Source organism: Chiloscyllium plagiosum, unplaced genomic scaffold, assembly GCF_037043375.1.
Source record: "Chiloscyllium plagiosum isolate Xiang-an unplaced genomic scaffold, Cpla_swu_hap1 HiC_scaffold_24, whole genome shotgun sequence".
In the NCBI taxonomy this organism is placed as follows: domain Eukaryota; kingdom Metazoa; phylum Chordata; class Chondrichthyes; order Orectolobiformes; family Hemiscylliidae; genus Chiloscyllium; species Chiloscyllium plagiosum.
The window spans coordinates 8,056,576-8,079,484 of record NW_028270162.1 but is presented as its reverse complement, the minus strand read 5'-3'; the positions used below and the strand labels follow the sequence as shown (position 1 = coordinate 8,079,484).

At 38.5% G+C, this 22,909-nt stretch overlaps 1 protein-coding gene across 12 annotated transcripts in view; it reads right to left on the bottom strand.

The window, feature by feature from the left end:
* fbrsl1 (fibrosin-like 1) overlaps positions 1-22,909 on the bottom strand; it is a 1,023,586-nt gene that overhangs the window by 267,190 nt on the left and 733,487 nt on the right. For all 12 annotated transcript variants that reach the window (XM_043715446.2, XM_043715444.2, XM_043715447.2 and 9 more), the window contains one exon: positions 5,290-5,319. In XM_043715446.2, the coding sequence (XP_043571381.1) occupies positions 5,290-5,319 (30 nt within the window). The remainder of the gene's footprint in view (positions 1-5,289; positions 5,320-22,909) is intronic.

Genomic DNA, 22,909 nt, shown 5'->3' with positions numbered 1-22,909 from the left:
GGAGTCCTGAAGGGGTCCTTGCGAGGGCCTCCACTTTTCACAATTTACATCAACAACTTATATGAGAGAGCAAAGGCATGGCAGCTAAATTTGCAGACGACTCAAAAATGGTGGAAAAGTATGTTGTGAAGACCAAATCAGAGTTTTCAGAAGGACACAGGTAAATTGAGTGAGTGGGCAAAAAATTGACAGATGGAGTATGGTGGGAAAATGGTGAATTTGTTCATTTTGGCAGGAAGAATGACAAAGCAAAATATTATTTAAATGGAGAACAACTGTGGACTTCAGAGGTACAGAAGAATTTAGGTCATCTGGTGCATGATCATATGAAGTTAATATGCAGATATATATGACACTGGTGAGACCACATTTCTAAAATAGCATGCAATTGCTGATTTAAAGTAGGATATAAATTTGTTGGAGGTGGTCCAGAATAGGGACTACTGTAACAAATGGGAGATCTTATGAGGAGAGGTCACATAGGCTGAGCTTGTTTATATTGGAGGTTAAAAGAGGGTGGGGATGAATTTAATGAAGTATACAAGATCATGATTGGTCCTGACAAGGTGTATGTGGAAAACGTTTCCTCTTGTGGGTCAGTGCTAGGGGGACAGTGTTAAAAATTAAGGGTCACCTTTGTACGACAGAGGTGAGGAGACTTTTTTCTTCTCTGAGGGTTGTGAGACTTTGGAACTCTGCCTCGGAATGTGGAGGACATAGTTTCATTGAATATTTTGGGGCAGAAATAAAGCTTTTCTGCTTCGGCAGGAAAAATCAGAGGTTACTGAGAGTAGATGGGAATGTAGAATTTAAAACAGAAGCTGATCAGGAATAATTAGCAGACTAAGCTCAAGGACTGAGTGGTCTACCTCTGTTCCTGATTCAAGTGTTCATATGTAAAGTGAATAGCTAAGAATGTCCTGTCTTTTTCTTGCAAATTATCTAAGTTTGAGTCGTGTCAAGTCAATTTTTTTTTTAATGGGAATGAATCTTTAGCATGTATCTTCCTCTGGCAACAATTGACAATGTTACTTAGGTAGGCTTGAGAATAGTTTGTGGAAAATGAAAAAAATAAGTCACAGATATAGTAGATCTGATACTTCTGAGGTTGGGGTATACACAATGTTTGGTTTCTATTAGGCTAGGAGAGCTGATAGTGAGTGACCATAGCTTCAAAATGATTTGGAAGACTTAAGTATATTGAAGACAAGGAGATGGCTAGTACAGGTATGACACCCTGGTGGTTATGGTATTGGAGTAGGGCTCTGATAAACACAAAATAAAACACTTAGATCTCAAGTTGGGTAATCAAATCTAGCGAATCTGTTAATTTATGAGCCAGTCAGATAAAATAACTGCAGAATTTCCAAGTTATTGTTAAATGAATTACTAACATCCTTTGAGAAATAAGCCTGCTACACCTACCATGTCTGATCTATACAGTCTCACACAGCTTGATTTACTCTTAATGGCTTCAGGGAAACAAGGACAAGTCAATAAATGAAGCCTTGCCAGTGTATCCATTCTTAGAATACATAAAAAATTACAGTACAGACATTATTTAAGGATGGAAAGCAGAGACCAATTAAAAAAGATGGATAGACTAATACTCTCTCTCTTCATGATCTGAGATACAGAAAGATCATCAGCTATATTGTTGAAATAATCCATAGATAATTGAATGGTTTAGAATTGTGAAAATGAGGTCCATTTGATAAAGAAAAGCAATTCTAGTACTTTGGATGTTAGGAGAGAGCTTGGACAAAACAAACATGCTGCAATAAACAGCCAATGGCTGTGAGGAAGTCTGAAGAGAGCTAGCAGGATAGAAAATATAAGATTGGCCATGACAACAGCAGGAATACGCAATGCTGAAATAGAATCATTCAAATAGTCCTTACTTCAACACTTTAAGACAACATTCAAGAAAGAACGAAAACAGAATGACAAGCCACATACAATATAAAGCAAGCATTCAAACCAAACGCATGTCAACAAAACTATTTCATAGTGACCTTTTGAAAACAGGACTATAGTCATTCACTGATTTTTACTATGGCCTATTCCACTATGTGAACAAATTCCTGAGGCCATACTTCAACAACTGCTCCTACATTCTAGTCGCAGATACACCTCTATTTTTGTGAAAGAATCGTTTTAGAATAAACAAACTGCATAGTCCTAGAGTCATAGAGACATACAGCACAGAAACAGACCCTTCAGTCCAACTTGTCCATGCCGACCAGATATCCCAACACAATCTAGTTGCACTGCCAGTACCTGGCCCATACCCCTCCAAACCTTTCCTGTTCATATACCCATCCAGATCCAACTTACTCTGGCAGCTCACTCCATACATGTGCCACCCTCTGCATGAAAACGTTGCCCCTAAGGTCTCTTTTATATCTTTCCCCTCTCAACCAACCTATGCCCTCTAGTTCTGGACTCATCCATCCCAGGGAAAAGACTTCCTCTATTTATCCTATCCACGCCCCTCATGATTTTATAAACCTCTATAAGTTCATCCCTCAGCCTCCGACGCTCCAGGGAAAACAGACCTAGCCTATTCAACCTCTCCTTATAGCTCAAATCCTCCTACCCTGGCAACATCCTTGTAAATCTTTTCTGAACCCTTTCAAGTTTCGCAACATCTTTCCGATAGGAAGGTCACCAGAATTGCATGCAATGTTTCAAAACTGGCCTAACCAATGCCCTACACAGCGCAACATGACCTCCCAACTCCTGTACTCAAAACTCTGACCAATAAAGGAAAGCATACCTAATGCCTTCTTCACTATCCTATCTACCTGCGACTCCACTTTCAAGGAGCTATGAACCTGCACTCCAAGGTCTCTTTGTTCAGCAACACTCCCTAGGACCTTACCATTAAGTGTACAATTCCTGCTAAGATTTGCTTTCCCAAAATGCAGCACCTCACATTTATCTAAATTAAACTCCATCTGCCACCTCTCAGTCCATTGGCCCATCTGATTAAAATTCCGTTGTAATCTGAGGTAACCTTCTTCGCTGTCCACTACACATCCAATTTTGGTGTCATCTGCAAACTTACTAACTATACCTCTTATGCTCACATCCAAATCATTTATATAAATGATGAAAGGTAGTGGACCCAGCACTGATCCTTGTGGCACTCTGCTGGTCACAGGCCTCCAATCTGAAAAATAACCCTCCATCACCACTCTCTGAATTCTATCTTTGAGACAGTTCTGTATCCAAATGGCTAGTTCTCCCTGTATTCTGTGAGATCTAACCTTGCTAACCAGTCTCCCATGGGGAACCTTGTCGACCTTAGTGAAGTCCATATAGATCACATCTACTGCTCTGCCCTCATCAATCCTCTTTGTTACTTCTTCAAAAAACTCAATCAAGTTTGTGAGTCATGATTTCCTACATGCAAAGCCATGTTGACTATCCTTAATCAGTTGTTGCCTTTCCAATACATGTACATCCTCTCCCTCAGGATTCCCTCCAACAACGTGCCCACCACTGACATCAGGCTCACTGGTCTATAGTTCCCTGGCTTGTCCTTTCCACCTACATGTAGTTGTTTCAAAATTAGCTTTCATAATTATTTTGTAAATGCCAGTGGTGTTCCTAATGATAGAAAAGATCCAAACTGGAAGTCTTAACAAAGTCAACTATACAAAAGTAGGTAGCTAGCTGACAAACAGATTTATGTCTGCCTCTGACAGTAGCATTTATTTGAAGGCAGAAGTGGCATTATCAAAATGTGTCACTGTAAACCATCAAACATTGGTCATGTGTGTGGCCTTGGAATGCAGCTGTACTGCTCCATTAAAAATCTTCTGTCTTTACACCTTCACCATTATAGGTCACACTAGTTTTGTGAAATACTGAGAATGGCTTAATATGATGAATTTTGTTTTCTCTGTGTAGGAAAAACTCAACACCTCGTCTTTTGTTTCACAAATTAACAATTGATGCACATGAAACTAATTTAACTTCAAATCTAAGAAGCATTCAGCAAGGATATAATTAAGAACAGCACATTGATTTTTCTTTGCCTCATCATTGGTCATTGCAAACTTTCAGGTTTCTGAACTTGACAGCATTGTCCTTAAAAATCGAGATTTTTTTAAACATCTTTCATGTTTTAAATGAATATTCAGAAAAGGTTCACAAGTTGGTAAAACAAATGTAAGCAACGTTGGCTTTCACTTATTGGAAGCACCAGGAACTTGGTTAATGTTAGAAATGTTATGTGGAGATATTTATAACAGCATAGTTTTTAGGACCTCCTAAAGCGATATCAACTCAAGATCAAAGATGTTAAGGCAGACACATAAAATATAATTTTTTTGCAGTTTTTATTACAGAACAAAGTGGAATCTCACAGCAGTAAAGAACTCCAATCATTGAGGCTTGCAGCTGTGTAAGACTATTAAAGTACTCAACACCCTTCAAGCTGAATCGTGCTATGCTAATTAAATTCCATCTGCACCTGAAACTCTCTTACTACCTGACTATGCAAAATAGCTGTTTCTCTAAAGTGAAAACATCACCAAGTAGAGGATACAGTGCCTCAAAACCAGGGATAATTGGAACTGTTGCTTTTGTATGGAAAACAGCAATTCATGGAATGGAAAAAAAACAAAATGAGATTCTTCCATGCAAGCATACTGTAATATGAGATCTAACAAAATGCATAACAAGATTTCAAAGGTGTTTCATATTTGTACAATATTCTCAAATGAAATTGGTACAAGCTGGACAAAGATTTGCTTAATTCCTTTTATCTGAATGCATCCTGTTCCAAAAATTCTGTCATAAAATAATGCTGTTCACCTTTTCTTTTTAATCCATGTTTCCAATAAAAACATTTCAAAGGGATTTTTTCAAGTGATGGCTTTGTCAAATGAAAACATTCCTAATTTTCTAAAGGCACAAGTTGACAGAATGCAACACAAGTTTTGTTAATAAATCAAATTTAATAGCATGGCTTATATAAATGCTAAAACTGTTTTTGATTTAGGTTTCCAGTTACTATACTATAAGGTGCCTTTGTTTTCAACAAATTTATGCTATCTTACTCAGCCCACTCACAGTACTGCAGTCGACCTTTCAACTAACTTATAATGATCCTAAAACAAGGCCACTTTATCCATATATAACAGGAATTCCTTCTCACAATGTAAATTATAGTTATTTTCAAACATTATGCTGAAAGTTATGTGCCATTAACAAAGCCTGTTGCATTACTAAATTTAAAAAACCCTAACTACTTGTCAAAAAGGAAGAAGGTCTTACCTTATCATCAATGTCACTCTCACTGTCACACTGTTAGAAAAAGAAAAATGATTAGTTCGTTCTAAATCTAAAAGCATATTTCAAAACTGCATCTAAAGTATGGACACATCTGATGCAGTATAACAATTAATTAATTGGTTTACAGATTTGAAAGTGTTTCTTTACAAAAATTGCAGATTGGGTTCTGAAACAAAGTTAGAGGAATAAAGGATGCTCAATTACATTTCCTAGCTTGTAATTATTTTATATTGTGGGATCTTCTTCCATGCACTTACCTTACATTACCACGATACCAATGAAATGTTAACTCTGCTTTCTTACCATAGATGTTACTAGACCTGCTGAATTTCTCCAACAAATGTTTGTTTCTGATTTAGACTTCCAGCATCTGCAGTTTTTTCTGAAAGCTACAACCATATTTGTTTGCAAAGTATTCAACTGTAGTACAGTCATAATCTAAAAAGCCTAATACTGATGATTACCTTCCCAGAAAAGGAGACCCTAAGCAAATTATGTTCCACCTTCATCACTGCTCCAATTGAAACCAGTTAATTTAATATACATTTGGAACAAAGTGTGAAAACTACATATACATTAGCGAGTTTTGCGAAGATTTGTAGCTCAGGTTGAGGTTCTGCTCGCTGAACGGGAAGATGTTTCGTCACCATACTAGGTAATATCATCAGTGAGCCTCCGGATGTACACTTTCTATTGTGGCATGGCCCGATTTCTATTCATGTGTTTAGGTTTCCTTGGATTGGTGATATCATTTCCTGTGGTGATGTCATTTCCAGTTCTTTTTCTCAGTTGGTGGTAAATGGTGGTAAATAGACATGACCCACTCTCACTTGTATCCTTACATAGTAGTTGAGGAAGGACATCACTTTGACTGGGACAACACACACACCCTAGGACAAGCCAAACAGAGACACGCATGAGAATTCCTATAAGCATGGCATTCCAACTGGAACTCTATCAACAAACACATTGACTTGGATCCCCTTTACCACTCCCTGAGAAAAGGAGCAGGAAATAACATCACCACAGGAAATAGCGTCACTAACCCAAGGACACCTAAGCACACAGAAAGTGGGCCATGCCACCAGTACTTCATCCAGAGGCTCACTGATGATGTTACCTAGTACGGTGACAAAATGTCTGAAAGCGAACCTTTCAGCTCAGTGAGCAAACCTACATCCACCACTACATTTACATGTCATGTTCACTCACTGAGTAAAGTAACCAGGAAATCTTTGTGTTCTGATCAATTTCAACTGAAACTGGTTTAACAAAATGATGCACAACCTAACTAAAGCAAACTCTTTAAAACAAAACAGAAGTTTTAGCCTCAAAAATCAAAAAAGGAGAAAAACTAAGTATCTCTTCAGACATGAGCTATTCTGTCACCTGGTAGACTGCACATTTATCTGTAATTTGACAGTGAAGCCGGGTTTGTAGGAATCAAGCCAAATACACAGCACTCCAATAATAGTGAAATTACATCACGATGTCTGATATGTTGGAGGACTGGCATTTCCAAGAAAGTTCCAGAATAGATTATCAAAACAAAAATTTGTGCGTAAAATTTACACAAAAATAAGGAACTGTAACAAATCTCTATCACCTCAAACATAGCTTATCGACTGTCTTTTGATGATTAATTTGTATTAGTTCAACTAAAGTACTTGGTGTCAGTTTCTACCTTAAAATGCTATTTGACCCCTAAATGCTTTTTGGGGTCGAAGAGTGTGGTGCTGGACAAGCACAGCCAGTCAGGCAACATCCGAGGAGCAAGAATTCCTGATGAAGAGCTTATGCTCAAAATGTCGACTCTCCTGCTCTTTGGATGTTACCTGACCAGTTGTGCTTTTCCAGCACCACACTCTTCTACTCTGATCACCTGCACCTGCAGTTCTCTGCAAGGCTTTTGGCCCTATCTAAAAGCTTGCAGCCAAATCAATCACACAAAGGTTGGACTGGTAGATGTGTAAGTTATTACTTGCGTTACAATAGTATAACTTTAAGAGGTATATTTTGCCTTTTTTTTAAGTTGAGACATAGGTACTGAGCTGTGAAGTACAGTTTGTGTGGCCTTTGGATTTTGTTTGAGAAGTTGGAACAAAAGAAACAGCATGAATAGGTAGGGTCCGGCTCCTATAGTACCAAGATTTTAATTTAGCTTTCAGATTGTTGGGATTTTGAAGTTGGTTGTGGAAATTATACATCTCTCTTGGACACAGCAAAAAGCTGGAGCTTTCTCTCTACCAGACTATTCTCTTGGTGTTCTTTCCTCCTGGTTTTGGGAAAACATTGCAATATAGTCAATCTATTTGACTGAATTTGCTTCTGCTAAGTATGTATTCATGGGATATTACTATATTGGAATAGTTACAGAATAACTTATTATTCTGTTAAATTTTACAACAGAGTTAAAATTTGACCAACACTTCTTTATTTTGTTTGTATTTTAACTGTAGGATAAGAATATATTATTTTTTGCTTAAAGCCGAATTAGTGTAACCAATCGAATTAAATCTGGAACACAGCACTTTATACCTGCCTGCAAAAAATATATCAGTTAGGGGCTAGGCTATTTCCCTGATGTATTTAAAAGGGGGTTTGGTCTTGTCCATAATAACTTAATCTCAAAATAGGGATAGTTTGCAAAGTTAGAGCTCACATTTCAGGTCACATTTGATGTCTATAGTGTAGAATAACTATACAATGTAAGGACATCAAGTTATTCTTTACATCAGAAGTAGAAAAAGGCATACTTGCAACTAGTGAAATATTTCTCCAAATCCAATGATTATTTTTGCAGAATTTCCTTAAAGGAATACTTTAGGTTCACAAATATATCTGTGCGCATTCCTTCTTTGTTTTTCTCCCACAACCAAGAACTAAAACTTGAACAAGCACACAGAAAATGTATAACTTTTAAATTTCCTGCACAGCAAGGTAAATATACCCTTGGGTATCATCTCAACACCCAAAATTAGCACTTGGTGGTTCACAGCACTGAAGCATTTTAACAGCATGGATAGACCTCTACGTAGATAATAATTTAACCCCTGCATGGAACGGTAATGTCCACAAGTGCAGCCTGCTGGGAGAGCAGCCTGTCCCATTCTGCTAAATGTTACTGAAAATCAACTCATGGCTCAGAAATACAGTTGGCAAATCCCAACACACATGCTGCATGAACTCTGTAGTGTTAAATTATTCTCATCAAGGTGAATGGAGAATTAATAAGTAAATTTAAACTGAACTGCAGAAGGTTTAATCATAGGCAAAGAAAAGCATACAAATAGAAGTTATTTTATTTTAAGAAATAGTTCTTTGCATTTCATTTTCACAGTGCTATACACCCTGGAAATGAAAACGGTTGCACTTGGCTAACTGTTGGCTGACATCTCTGATTTTACATCTGATTGTTCAGAGTTTGAATGTAATTTTCAGTACAGATTGACCTGCAGGCACATTTATGCAGAAAAAGAAGTTGTCCAGCACTTCAAACTTGTTTGCCCTTTCAGTTAGATTATGGTTGATCACTGACCTCTTCAATGGATCTACAGCCTCAAAAACATTTTGGGGAGAGGGTTTCAGGTTACCATTATCCAGTGAGGGGGTACTTTCTGACATCATAATTGAAAGGCCTATTTCCAAGTTCAAGATTATGCTTCTTTGTTCTGGATTCTATCATCTGCGGAAATGGTTTTTTTTCTACCTACTTCATCAACACCTTTAGATCATTTCCAAAACCTCAATTAGGTCAACCCTTAATCTTCTACACACAGTTGAACATTATATTTTGCATATACTGAAGATGAAGAGTATAAACTGGATTACAGAAACATTCAAAATTAAAAACATTTACTTTTACTTTTTCTCTGCTTGAAATGATATCTATTGTCCAAATGAGCTTCAAATTTCAGAACTTTGTTTTCATCGTAATGTCTTAGCTAGCTTTTCCTCGAGCTCAAAATGTTTGCGCAACCAACAATGCTTAAACTCTAAACATGTTTTATGCAATTTGTTATAATAAAACATGTTTCAATCCTCAGGTGTTCTGTATAGCTATTGTGATAATGTATTCCACTTGGGATCAGCAGGAGGTACATCAGGAGCTTCAGTGTGGGATTCCCTTTCACAACCAAGGGGGAATATTGGAGAAAACACAGTAGTTCTCTGCAACCAAAAGAGAAAATGCTGGAAAATCTCAGCAGGTCTGGCAGCATCTGTAAGGAGAGAAAAGAGCTGACGTTTAGAGTCTAACTGACCCTTTGTCAAAGCCTTTTATCCAGCAGTTCTCTGCAAGCTGTATATGTATAGTTTATTTCAATTCTTGGGAAGTGGGCACAGTGGTTAGCACTGCTGCCTCACAGCGCAAGTGACCCGGGTTCAATTCCTGCCTCAGGCAACTGTCTGTGTGGAGTTTGCACATTCTCCTCCAGGTGCTCCGGTTTCCACTCAGTCCAAAAATGTGCAGGTTAGGTTAATTGGCCATGCTAAATTACCCGTACTGCCCGAAAGGGTAAATATAGGGGAATGGGTCTGGGTGGGTTGCTCTTCGGAGGGTCGATGTGGACTTGTTGGGCCGAAGGGCCTGTTTCCACACTAAGTAATCTAATCTAATCTATCAACAAAAATCCAAACATAACTTGATTTTAGTTGCTAAAGAATGAATAATTGAGAAAAGTGATTTTTTTTAGCGATGATTTACTATATATTATTCCACCACTTCAAATAAATATTAGCTACTTACAGTAGTGGTTTCACATTCACGAGGGCTACAATTGTCAAACAATCAAAACTCTCAAAAAGGGGATGAAGCAAAGGGAATGCAACTTCAGTGAACATCTAAAGGAAGTAGCATTCAGACAACTGGTTGGGACCATGTCGAATGGAGTTTAGAAGAATGATATGGGATCTCTTAGATTCTAATAGGACAAGACCGGATAAATATAGGGAGGATGTTCCCAGTATCAGTGAGTCCAGGACCATGAGTCACAGTTTAAGGATATCAAGGAGGCCATTTAGGACTGAGATGAGGAGAAATGTCTTCACCCAGAGAATGGTGAGCCTGTGGAATTCTCTGCCTCAGAAAGTGGTTGAAGCCAAAAGGGCTGATAGCCTATGAGTTTCTATGTTGCCTGAATTCACTGGGTGTTAAGCCATGTATAATAATAGAGCACAGAATTAGGTACTGCAACAGTATGATCATCTCTGACTCCTCTCCATTGTGAAATTGTTTCCACATTTCAAATACACTGCTCTTGTGAGGTTACTGGAATACTTTATTTTAAGAAGTATTCCTTTTCAATTGTATGAAAATGACTGGATGTCATAAAATGATGCACAGCATACGCAGACAAGCTTTCCTAAACTGTGAAGATAACTTTTCACAAACACTTTGAAGGATACAAAATGACCAGATTAGTTTAATAACAGTAATCTTATAAAACACATACCTATGCAAACAAATATAATGAAGAAAGTAATCCTCTGTCCTTTTCTAGCATACAGTATACTGCATGCAATTATTAGGTGCTCATCTGAAATTTATGAACATCATTGCAACCAGGATTATGAAAACAAATTAAAATGAATCAATGCACCAGATCAAAATAAAGGGGAGAAAATACGAGGAATTGGGTGGAAGTTAGAAAAAGAGAAATAAGACTGGACTTTTGGATTACTATATTCATGTAAAATCTCTCAATATCAAAATAAATACATTACCAAAAATTGATACTTCTTTTGGTAATAGTTTCTGAAATAACTTCACAGAGGCCAGTATCCATCACCAAGTCACTCTTTATTTACACATGGAGAATTCCTAACACTGATCCAGCTCCCTCAGAGCTAGCTCTCAGAGTGAACAGATGTCCGACATTCCTGCTCTCATCTCTCAGCCAGGGTTCCCTGAATTGACCAGATTAACAGTTCCAATCAGAGAATTCATATTCTGACCTGTTACAATCACTCCATCCCTCCCTCTCTGAATCCGAGGACAATCCTTTTTTTGTAGCTCCTCCTGGGGTGTTTTAGCACCAAGTCAGGTTCCTCCAACTCTGCCTCTGATATGGGCGGCATATAATGCACAGTTGCTCACTTTTTGTGCCTGGACTGTCAGACAGCAAAGGCATTGAGCGTGGCATCCTCCACATCCATCTCAGATTCTGAGGTACCTTCAGTGTTTGACGGAGAGAGAGAAACCACAGGTTTAGGGATAGTTGCACTTACCTGAACTTTATATATCACTGGACCTGATTTCATGTTGACCATGCCTCTTACCCATGCAGGACCATTCCCATGGTTCCTACACCAAACTTTGCCCCCTGTAGTAAGGTATCTCTCTTGCTTAGCACGGTCTCACACCCAGTGTTAGCGTTCCTAATGCTGTTTCACCTTCCCTCTCCTCAGGTCCTGGAACATCAGATTTAACCTGGTGCGGAGACTTCTCCCTTTTAACAACTCTGGTGGAGCTATCCCTGCACTTGCATGAGTGGTGGTCCTAAAATCAAATAGGATCCACAACAATTTGGTATCTATTGAAGCTGTAGGCTGTTTCTTTAAGCCTGATTTCAAAGTTTGGACTGCTCTTTCTGCCAGACCATTGGATGATGGATGGTATGGAGCCATCCTTGTACATTGAATATCGTTTGAGGAAATACTCAAATTCCCTGCTGGTAAATAATAGACGGTTATTTGTGACCAACATTTCTGGGAATCTGTGTAGTGCAAAAGATGCACACAGTTTTTCTACCTTTATCCCTGTGTTTGGCTAATGAACTCTATCACATTCAGCCACCTTAAGTGGGCATCCATATTGACTATGGACATTAAGTCCATGAAAGGAACCGCATAGTTGACGTGTAACCGAGTCAAGGCTTTAGCCAGCCATTCCCATGATTGTAGGGGAGTTGCTGCTGGAAACTTTTGATCTTGTTCGCACTCTGGGAACTCCTGACCAACGTGGCTATGTCTGCATCCAATCTTAGCCACCAGACGTAACTACTTGCTGATATCTTCATTCTGTAAACACATGTATAATCCTGGCAGTGACCACTGCTGAGGACAATCACTCATGCTCCCCATAATAATACGTCCTCCACTAGGATCTGGTCTCTGTGGGTCCAAAAAGGTTTCAATTCTGGTTGTGATGTCCCACCCATCACCACCAGCTGTTTTAGTTTTCCCAGGATTAGATCTTTCTGTGTCCAAAGTCTGTGTAGTGATTGGAACCAGAACCAGGTGGATCTCATTGACTATGAGATTCTTGGTTGGGGTTAACCTGGGCCAGAAAGCCCTGGCTAACAGATATATAAACATGTTCAAGATTAGAGTGGTGCTGGAAAAGCACAGCATTTCAGGCAGCATCTGAGGAAAATCAACGTTTCGGGCAAAAGTCCTTCATTCAGGGCTTCATCTATTCCTTCGTCGATTTTCCTGCTCCTCGGATACTGCCTGAACTGCTGTGCTTTTCCAGCACCACTCTAATCTAGAATCTGGTTTCCAGCATCTGCAGTCCTTGTTTTTACCAAACAGATATAAACAGGCAATTCAGAAGGTCTCCTCAGTCGAAGGACTGGTTTTGAGCTGGCCTGCTGGCCAGAGCCCAGGTAAATAGAAGGTGGCTTGGTGACAGGATATTGGCCTCTGTGTAGTTATCTTCTTAACCATTTTATCCACCTGTTTTAACACCTTAGGGACCGGTTACATGCACACCAAGTTCCTCTGGTCCTCAGTGTTTTCCACGATCCTATGTTCATCATATATTCCGCTGGCCTGTTTGTCCTGTCCATGTGCACAATAAGACCAGTACATTTTAAAAAGGACAAAGTTCATTTGTCTAATTGTTCTAGTCTACTTTACTGAAAACTGAAAAGCACAGAAAAATTAGACAATGTCATAATTGATGAATATTTGTTCTGTTGTTTGGCCATGACACCCATTACCAACAGGAATAGGCATCTTTTGGATGCTGCAAAACACTGGAGTTTATAGAGTCAAAGAGTAATAGAGATGTACAGCACGGAAACAGACCCTTTGGTCCAACTCGTCTATGTCGACCAGATATCCCAAACCAATCTAGTCCCGCCTGCCAGCACCCAGCCCATATCCCTCCAAACCCTTCCTATTCATATACCCATCCAGATGCCTTTTAAATGTTGCAATTGTATTAGTCTCCACCATTTCCTCTGGCAGCTCATTCCATACATGCGCCATGCTCTGCATAGGTCCCTTTTATATCTTCCCCCTCTCACCCTAAACCTCTGCCCTCTAGTTCTAGACTCCCCCCACCCCAGGGAAAAGACCTTGTCTATTTACCCTATCTACGCCCCACATGATTTTATAAACCTCTAAAAAGGTCACCCCACAGCCTCGGATGCTCCAGGGAAAACAGCCCCAGCCTATTCAGCCTCTCCCTATAGCTCAAATCCCCCAACTCTGGCAACATCCTTGTAAATCTTTTCTGAACCATTTCAAGTTTCCCAACATCCTTCCCTAGCAGGGAGACCAGAATTGTACACACTATTCTAAAAGTGGCCTCACCAATGTCCTGTACAGCTGTATTGTGACGCCCCAAATCCTATACTCAATGCTCTGACCAATAAAGGAAAGCATATCAAATGCTTTCTTCACTATCCTACCTATCTAATGCTCCATTTTCAAGGAACAATGAACCTGCACTCCAAATTCTCTTTGTTCAGCAACATTCCCCAGGACCTCACCTTTTAGTCTATAGGTCCTGCCCTGATTTGTCTTTCCAAATTTTCTTGTGCGCACTTAATTCCTCTCCATCTACACCCTTAACACTATGGCAATCCCAGTCTATATCTGGAAAGTTAAAATCCTCTAACCATAACCATCCTATTATTCTGCCAGATAACTGAGATCTCCTTACAAATTTGATTCTCGATTTCCCACTGACTATTGAGGTTTCTATAGTACAATCCCAATAAGGTGATCAGCCCTTTCGTATTTCTTAGTACCAGCCAAATAACTTCCCTAGATGCATTCACGGGAATATCCTAAGTACAGCCTTAATGTTATCCCTTAACAAAAACGCCACTCCCACTCTGGTCTTGCCCCTCTTTTTAAAATATTGATTTAAAACCATTAAAATGTATGGTGCTAGGTCAATGCAATTTTAGTCTTTTTTGCCAATAGCAAAAACATTTTAATATAGACTATGGCTGCTTAACCAAGTTCAGAACCACACAATGCTCTCCTGTTAATGTTTTCATTTCCAAATTCACTGTGAAATGATGATCAGATTCTGACAAATGTGAACTTAAGACAGCAATTTACAATTATTTTCATTATGTTAACAGTACAGCTATAGAATAAATGCAGCTGACGTAAGGTTAGATTCCCTCCTTGAACTGTACCAATGTGTAACCAGGCAACTGAGCAACAGAATGTGTCAGTGTTATAATTTGATTTTGTCACACAGCTGTCCTTCCCCCGACCCTTGTGCCTGGACATTACAAAATTTTGAAGTCTGAATCAGGCGAAATGCTGCTGACCACCAACTCCATTGAATAAATCACTGCAATTGTCTTCCAAAACATTTATTTCAAAATAATAAAAAAAGCAGGCTAAATACAATCTCAGTGCACAAATCTCACACAGGTACAATTTGCTTTTCATTTATTTGGCAGCAAAGTTCACAACTCAAGAAGTCGAGAATTAGAATTATGATGTTCATGTTCAGAAGTCCTGTAAGTCTCAAAATGTCATTACTGGTCTTTCTGGGGTAACATGCATTTCAGCAGCACAATTTGGCTATAACTTCACTGAAGAATTAGGGAATAGTATTTTCCAGAGTTCTTACTTCTGTTTGCAACTGCGCAATTCCAGCAGGGATTGGGTCGACTCCTTGCGAGCTTCTGCGTGCAGATCCAAGTTTCCTATTTCCTACAATCGTTCTACACTTTTTAAATTTAATAGCATGTTTTTAAAAATCATCCTACTGTTGTTAGAATATGGATGAACTCACAAACTCTTAACATTCGCCTGGACCTGTGTTTTTGTTTTTGCCGCTGTTTACCTATTATTTACTATCTATGCTACTTAACTCTGATCTGCCTGTATCACTCGCAGGACAAAGCTTTTCACTGTGCCGCGGTACACGTGACAATAAATTCAATTCAATTCAATTGGTTCGCGCGTTTTGTTCTGCGCATGCGCCAATGTCTGTGCTGAAATTTCCACACCGTTCTGTGCATGCGAAATTTGAGCTGTCTTTGTGCTGTGTTGTGCATGCACCGATGCCAGCTGCTGACAGAGCAGCTGTGAGATACTGTACAGACAGCAGCTTTCTTACATTTTTTAAGTGTACGGTTTAAATTTATTTTTGATTTATTAATAAATATGACTTTAGCCTTCATTCAGGCTATACGATACTGTGAGACACATTTGGGCGATTTTTGATCTTTTAGTGGTCTGCCCCTAACCCCATAGGCCTTGTTATTTCTATTAAGCAATTTTCTACTGAGCGAGGTTTCGCTGGAACGCAAATAGAGCGGTACAGGAGAACTACCTGTAATATAATATCTGAGAACTCAGGATGTGTAGAAAGAATAGTTTCATGGGTAATGCTACCTGACCATTATACATCAGGGGAGAAAGTGAGGTCTGCAGATGCTGGAGATCAGAGCTGAGAATGTGTTGCTGGAACAGCGCAGGTCAGGCAGCATCCAGGGAACAGGAGAATCGACGTTTCGGGCATAAGCCCTTCTTCAGGATCAGGGGTGTTTCCATTCTGGTTTCTGAAGGCATGCTCATAAAAATACATCAAAACAACAACTTCTTTTGGTTTGATAAATGAAACAGGAACTTGTGTGGTTAGCTTTAGATTATAGACAAATAGAGAACACACAGAGACATCTGTAATAAAAGACATTCAGTCAGATAAAAATGTTTAAAAACTAGAATATAATGGGACAATACAGCTTCTGTAGAAACATTGTTAACCATTTTTTTTTCTTTGCCATTGAAGAGACAAAGAAAAGGCCTTCAATCAAGGAAATAAAAGGAGGAAAATCAAAACTGCAGTTCTGTTGTGCAATAGTCCAAATGTATAATTAAGTAATGGGAGAGACTTCAAACTGACCCCAAGAGTTCACAAAAGTCTCTTGAGAATATTTCTTGAGGTATTAAAAAGGAGTGAATAAAACTGGTACTGTCAAAACTGGTGTAAGTCAGACGACTAATTTCTGCTTTAGCACTGCCAAAGGAATGCTAACACTGAAGAAAGAGCTGGACCTTACCTCCCACACAGTCCTTGTCAGTTATACAAAGGCTCATGTCAAAATAAGAAGCTGAAGTAGTCTAAAGAATGGCAACTGTTGACAGCTTTGGGGCTTGTTGAAAGATAAAGGGCTCTATTACCTGCAGTTTCCTCCTACTGTTAACACCTGTTCTAACACAAAACTGTAAACAGACCATTGTGCTTATTGCAGGACTGTCTACATAAAGGCTTGAATGGGATTATTCACTTAGTTGCGCCTTTTAATTCTTTAAGAAATATTAGCAAAATAGGTTTTAATTATATGTTGTGGCAACGTTTTCTTTCCCATGATTGTTTCAGGAGGCAGCAACTGCAAGAAAGTACGACAGTGTTTCTGTGACCTGATCAGACTTAAAAACCTACTGAATGGACTCATCTAGAGTAGGAGTGGGGCAGGGGTGGAGTTATTTACCAAACATTCTACTTAACGGCCACTAGCAAGGGGTGCTCCTACACATCATATATGCTGACAGAAAACATTGGTAATGGGACATGGAGCACATGGAGGACAAAAGTGCAAAATATTAGGTTACCACAAAGTACATTAAAAAAAACTGTTCTATTGGTGAGATTTCACTTGTGTCCTTTTCAAGTCCCACTTGTCTTAACACACTGATTGAGGCCAGCTTTTATTCAGGGGAAGGAGTTTGCAAAATGTGATTTCCTTTCCTGCCCGTTTCAAACACAAAGGCATTTGAATGGAAGGAAATAAAATGTTGACTTGAACTTGCTCCAGGCTAAAATAAGTGGGCTGTCTCAGCTTCACTGGGTCTTAGACAGTTTGATGAAACATGCAATGGCTTCCCTAAGGTCTGGCCAGCAGACAGCCAATACTGAGATAGCAACGTAAGAAACAGATTGAGCCTCAGGGCAGCACACTATTTTCTACTCTCTGGGGGTTTAACCAGCACTACAGATGTAGATGGTGAGTTTTTTTTCATGCTTTATATGCGTGTGCAAGCAGCAAGAAGAGTATATTAGTTATGGCAACCAAATATAGCCAAAGGCATCAGAATTAATTTTAAGGGGGCAATAATGCATCTTACGGTCCCCTAGTACATCAGTCAGAAAGGACCCCCTACCATGCACAACAGCTAAGGGACATTTTATTAAGTGACCATAAAAAGCTGTCATCTGTAGGTTTCCAAATGAATATTTGTACCATCAGGGCAGTTTATACCAAGCTTGGACTCAGCTTTAGCCTTGTATCACATGAAGAACTTTGTTTTTAAAGCTCTCATGAATATATAAAGAAGACATAAGACAACTAATTGTCTGCAGCACAACATGAAAGAAACTCCTGTGAGAGAACAGAACAGATCTATCAGAATTGCAAAGGAGGAGAGAATAAAACAACCTATTTGATTCCAAGATAAAAGCTTTGGGATTATGCTCACAGCTTATAGCCTGAACCCAAATAAATAATGTAGGTAACATCATGAAAAGAGAAAGAAAGAGGGAAATACAGAATACATAACTCAGGGCTAACTACTGCTGAGGCCCAATGTATCAAGTTTTTATTAAAGAAGAATTCATCAAGAGAGCAAATACCAGATGGTCACTGACACCAATCCAGAGCACTTCCTAGGCAACATTTAAGGTTACACGCGTCTGAATGGCGTGCCATCCCAGATGGGCTGACCATCAGCAGACACCCTGTGGAGTTTCGTTAATGGCTCCCATGAATAGGCCCTATTCTTTTACATTTGCAGATTTGTAATGTTGAACACATGTGGACAATCAAACAAAGTTGGCATTAATGAGTTGTAGTTGAAATTTGTTTGCAATTCTGCTGCTGAGTGACCTTGTAAAACAAACTGTGAACCCAGATCATCAATGCTATTATCGTGTTAAGATGATTTAAGGTAATTACTTCTAAGTGAGACTGTCCTGTTTCAGGATGTCTACCAGTATAACAGAATAATGCAACTTAAACCCAATAGCTATAATTCTGAGATCCCTTCAGTTTTTTTTTTACTTTCTATTTCCTATGACGTGACAGGAGAGAGGGAACAGAATAACACGATTTTTAAGTTTAGAAAAGCACAGCTTTTCAGTCTGAACAGTCAGCCATACACAAGTTATTTAAAATAACAAGCAAAAGTGCCAGTTAACAATTTCTTGGTCTCAATTGGCAGAATATAATCATTAAACCTTCTAAAGCAAGCTTTCCTATGCCAATGTGTCCACTGCCTCATTCTTGAAGGCAGTCATTTCTGCTACAGCATGATTTCAAGGATATGTCTACCTCTGCTACTTTGCTGAAATAGCTATTCTTCATTTGTTAGCCAACACACTGAGTACTTAGTGAGAAACCTAACAACCTCAATCCTATTCTTATCTGGGGTTCCACATATGTAGCAATTAATAGCAAATTAGGAGCAAGAAATCTAACTGCATTACAACACCACAGCCCAAAGATCCTGAAGCTAACTTGCGATTAAATTGCCACCTGAGGTAAAATTGGAACAAACCATTGTGCCTGCATATCTCAGACACTGACTCGGCCAGATGAGCCATCAGGAGAATCATTTTAATGTTGCCACCAATAACAGTACTTACATCTGTATAGCTATGTCAGAAGTGGAACCTGTTAAAGACAAGCATTCAGTTGAGCACGATGTAATCTTTATGAGCATTCTTCTGACATTGACAATAATACTTCAGATCTCTCTCTCTCTCAAGTCTTATTTCTCTTTTAACTACAAGTTTTGCTATGTCTGTTCCACACCATATTTCTCCCATTTCAGTCTTCTACACTGATTGCCTGTCTCACCATTTCTCATTCACTGAACTCCTTTCCATTTCATCAACTCTACCTCATCTATTACCACCTTTTGTTTACTATTCTAGTTTGTCTTGAGGAGGTCTTTGAGGCTTAATGTCTCTGAGCCAGAAGCGCCAAATTCATTTCATGACTTGATGGGCAAGGAGGTGAATTTATAGTAAGAGTCAAACCGACTGATTATCAACTTGTAACGTTTTCAACATCCAATGGCAGATGTAAAGATCATGGGTGATTCCTGGTTAACTGTGTGATAGGAGGAAATTAGAAAGTCTATTAATAGCTCCAGGTTAAAAAGTCTATGTTGGTATAGCAACTCTTACTCCTTTTGGGTGGGGGTAGGGGTTTGCTAGTTGACTCAGTTGGCTGGATGGGTAGTGTGGTTCAGATTGGTGCCAACAGCATGTTATTCTAGTAAGCAATAATTTTGCAAAGGAATAAGCAAGATTTGCCTGTCTTCACAATACTCCACACCACATAAGTAAAGACAATTACTTCTTTCCACTGCCACTGCCCATCCTAAAGATGCAAGTTCGTTCTATACACGTGCCCTAATCTTCCCCCAACTAGAATCATAATAACAATCTTAACAACAACTAATAAATGCACATATACACTCAATTGACACAGCATTTGCAATGTCAGCACTGTGGGAAGTTTGATCCCTGTTTCAGCTAGGATGTATTTCAGACCTGACTTCTTTCATTAGATGGAGGTTGTGGGACTGTGGGACCTCTGCTTTTGGGCAGAAATAGAAGCTAACCCAGTTTTTTATTTCTGGATTTTCTTTTGTTTCTAAGTTTAATCTTTCAGCTTTCGTTTCTGTTTCACTGTTTTTTGTCTCCTATCTAGTTCCTTCTCTGCTGTTATTTTGCCACTCTGCAAGTTACTTCATGCCAAAAACTAAAATTTTCATCAGCTGTTTTATAATATCACCCAGATGAAAACGTTCATACACGTGACTTTCTTCACAAGTTTCTACTTGAACCCTATGTTAAATGGAATCGAGCACATCACAGATTAACTAGCTGTATTCCTGATTCACTGGTATTGGGCTTAACCCTTGCAAACTATCAACTGACAGCTTCAGATTGGTTTTACCTAACATCAACCATTCTACCTATTCTGAAATCCCTCTATAACAGCAAAATACTTCTCCACCAAGAATCTAGATGGATAAATATGATCAATGTGTGAAAATATATATAGTGGACACTAGAAATTTGTTTTGAAATTTGTGGTTGTTACTTAATTGGCTGAGTACTAAAGGTAGCATCTGACATTCATTCCCATTACAGGCAAAGAAGTGATTATCAGGGGCTGTCTTGTGTTGCAGTGAGTGTCCCTACCCCTGAATGAGAGACCCGGGCTCAAGTCCCATCTGCTCTAGAAGTGTGTAATAACACCACTGAACACGTTGATTAGAAGAATGGGTTATATTAAAAAAAAGGAAGTGCTCATGTAACAGACAACTGACCTGACAGCACCAATTTTGCAAGACTTCTCACTAATTTTAACTACATGATTTATGTAATTTAGCAATGCCTTACAAATCACTTTAATCGCCTAGTTGTTATAAAGTCTACCTTAGTAGGTGATGATTTTTGTTATGGAATCCATCTCTAATTAAGATTGTGTCCCGACCTTGAGAACAGAATTATACCAATGTGAAAATGGGGAAAGCGAAGCGTACAATTTGGAGTGAATCTGAATGAGACATTAGGCTATTATATTGTCACCCTTTGATGACCGAGATAATAATTTCTCTGCTCTTTGAAAATGAAAATTTAAATGCAGATTTTTTACATTTATTCTGAAGATAAGGAATTAATATTGCTATGCAGTACATTATTCTGCGTGATATTAAGGTATTTAGAAATCAGTGAATAAAGCTACAAGTGCAGTTCCCTACATTATTCCCCACAACCCTTGGAAGCCCTCTCCTACTAACCAGTTAGAAATTGAAAGAAAATGATTTGTATATCACACACAGTTTGAAAGCGGTGATGAAAATTTATTATTTATTGGGTGTAGAAGTGAAAAGCTATATAAATAGTCTAGCTCTGTAACAGAATTTTTTTTTCCAATTTGTGCTTACTAAGATGCAAATATCACAATGTGATAATGAATTACTCCCATTCACTACAAGTCTGGGGAAACTGAAGACTGCTCATTGTTAATTAAAGTTATACCCAATCGAAAACAGAAAGCCTGCCATCACATTTTAAAATTTACATTAAAAATGAAGTCCTGACAAGACAGACGCTTATTTTGTCTCTCTTTATTATAACTGTCAAGTTCTTTTATTTTATACTCACTTCAATATCACACATTGTGTCATTCATTTCCTTTTCATTAAGCAGACCTTGGGCTAGTTGAGTGCAGCCTAGATATGGTGCCTATTATTCCAGAGCTTGCATTGAAATTCCACACAGCACTTGTAATTATGGCCCTCTCATCTTAAATGAATTATATTTCTGAAAATAAATCTTCTGAACTACAGACTTGGCTATCTGGCATCAGTCAGGCACATACATTACTGGTTTTTAAATGTTTAACTGCACTTGATTAATATAGGTAATCAAATTATATTGCCTTCGATTCCACTTTTGAATTCATGACAGGGATATCTTCAATGACAAAGCTCGAAGCATTATATGGAAATGCACTTCTTGCCACACTAGGCAGTTATTACTGCAGTAAAACTGCTATATACCCATCTAAGAATCGTATTTAATAAAAATCTAATCTTTTATGCTGAACTTAACCTCCAGCTTCCTACAACATGTCAAAAAAAAAATTGGACAAAGATCTCTGATAGGCCAGGTAACACATGAATGGACTTGAAGTATTAAAAAGCAGTCTGCAATTCTTATTTAAACTTTAATATCTTATTAAGCAATTTTTACTAATTAGCGGGTCTGCTATGGGCATTATCATATTGTAGGTGAAACTCTATCTTGGGAGGGAAAAAGATAAAGTGAAGAAAAATCCTTCTTGTCATCCAATCATATCAAGTAGGAACAAATTAATCAAAGTTAAATAGAAGAAACCTCACAGGTAAAGAGAAAATGTGGCAGCAAATATCCAACATGAGCTTCAAATAGATAAGCTGCCATCCATATGTCTTTCTTACTTTCAAATGTCAGAGCATTCCAATGCAGTGCAAGATTCCTTCCATTCTATACTGTAGCTTTCTTCAGTCAATGTTGAAAATCATTTATAATTTATTTGTCGATAAATTAAGCGCATGGACCAAGCTGTATGAAACCACAAAGATGAGTAAAACATCTCATATTTCTGAAGCAAAATATGACCTGGGGAATATGACTGTATTGAAGAAATTGCAAATAGTCTGGTCTACACTATCAGCTTCCACAAACCATCTATCCTATTAGTACATATTTTGCGGTTGAAAATAAGTACTGTTTGTTCCTTATACCTTTGTGCCAAAGACAAACTTTCGTACAACAGTGAAATTGACTGAGAAATTGACAGTTTTCTCACGCATATGCCAAAGGGTCAGCCATTTG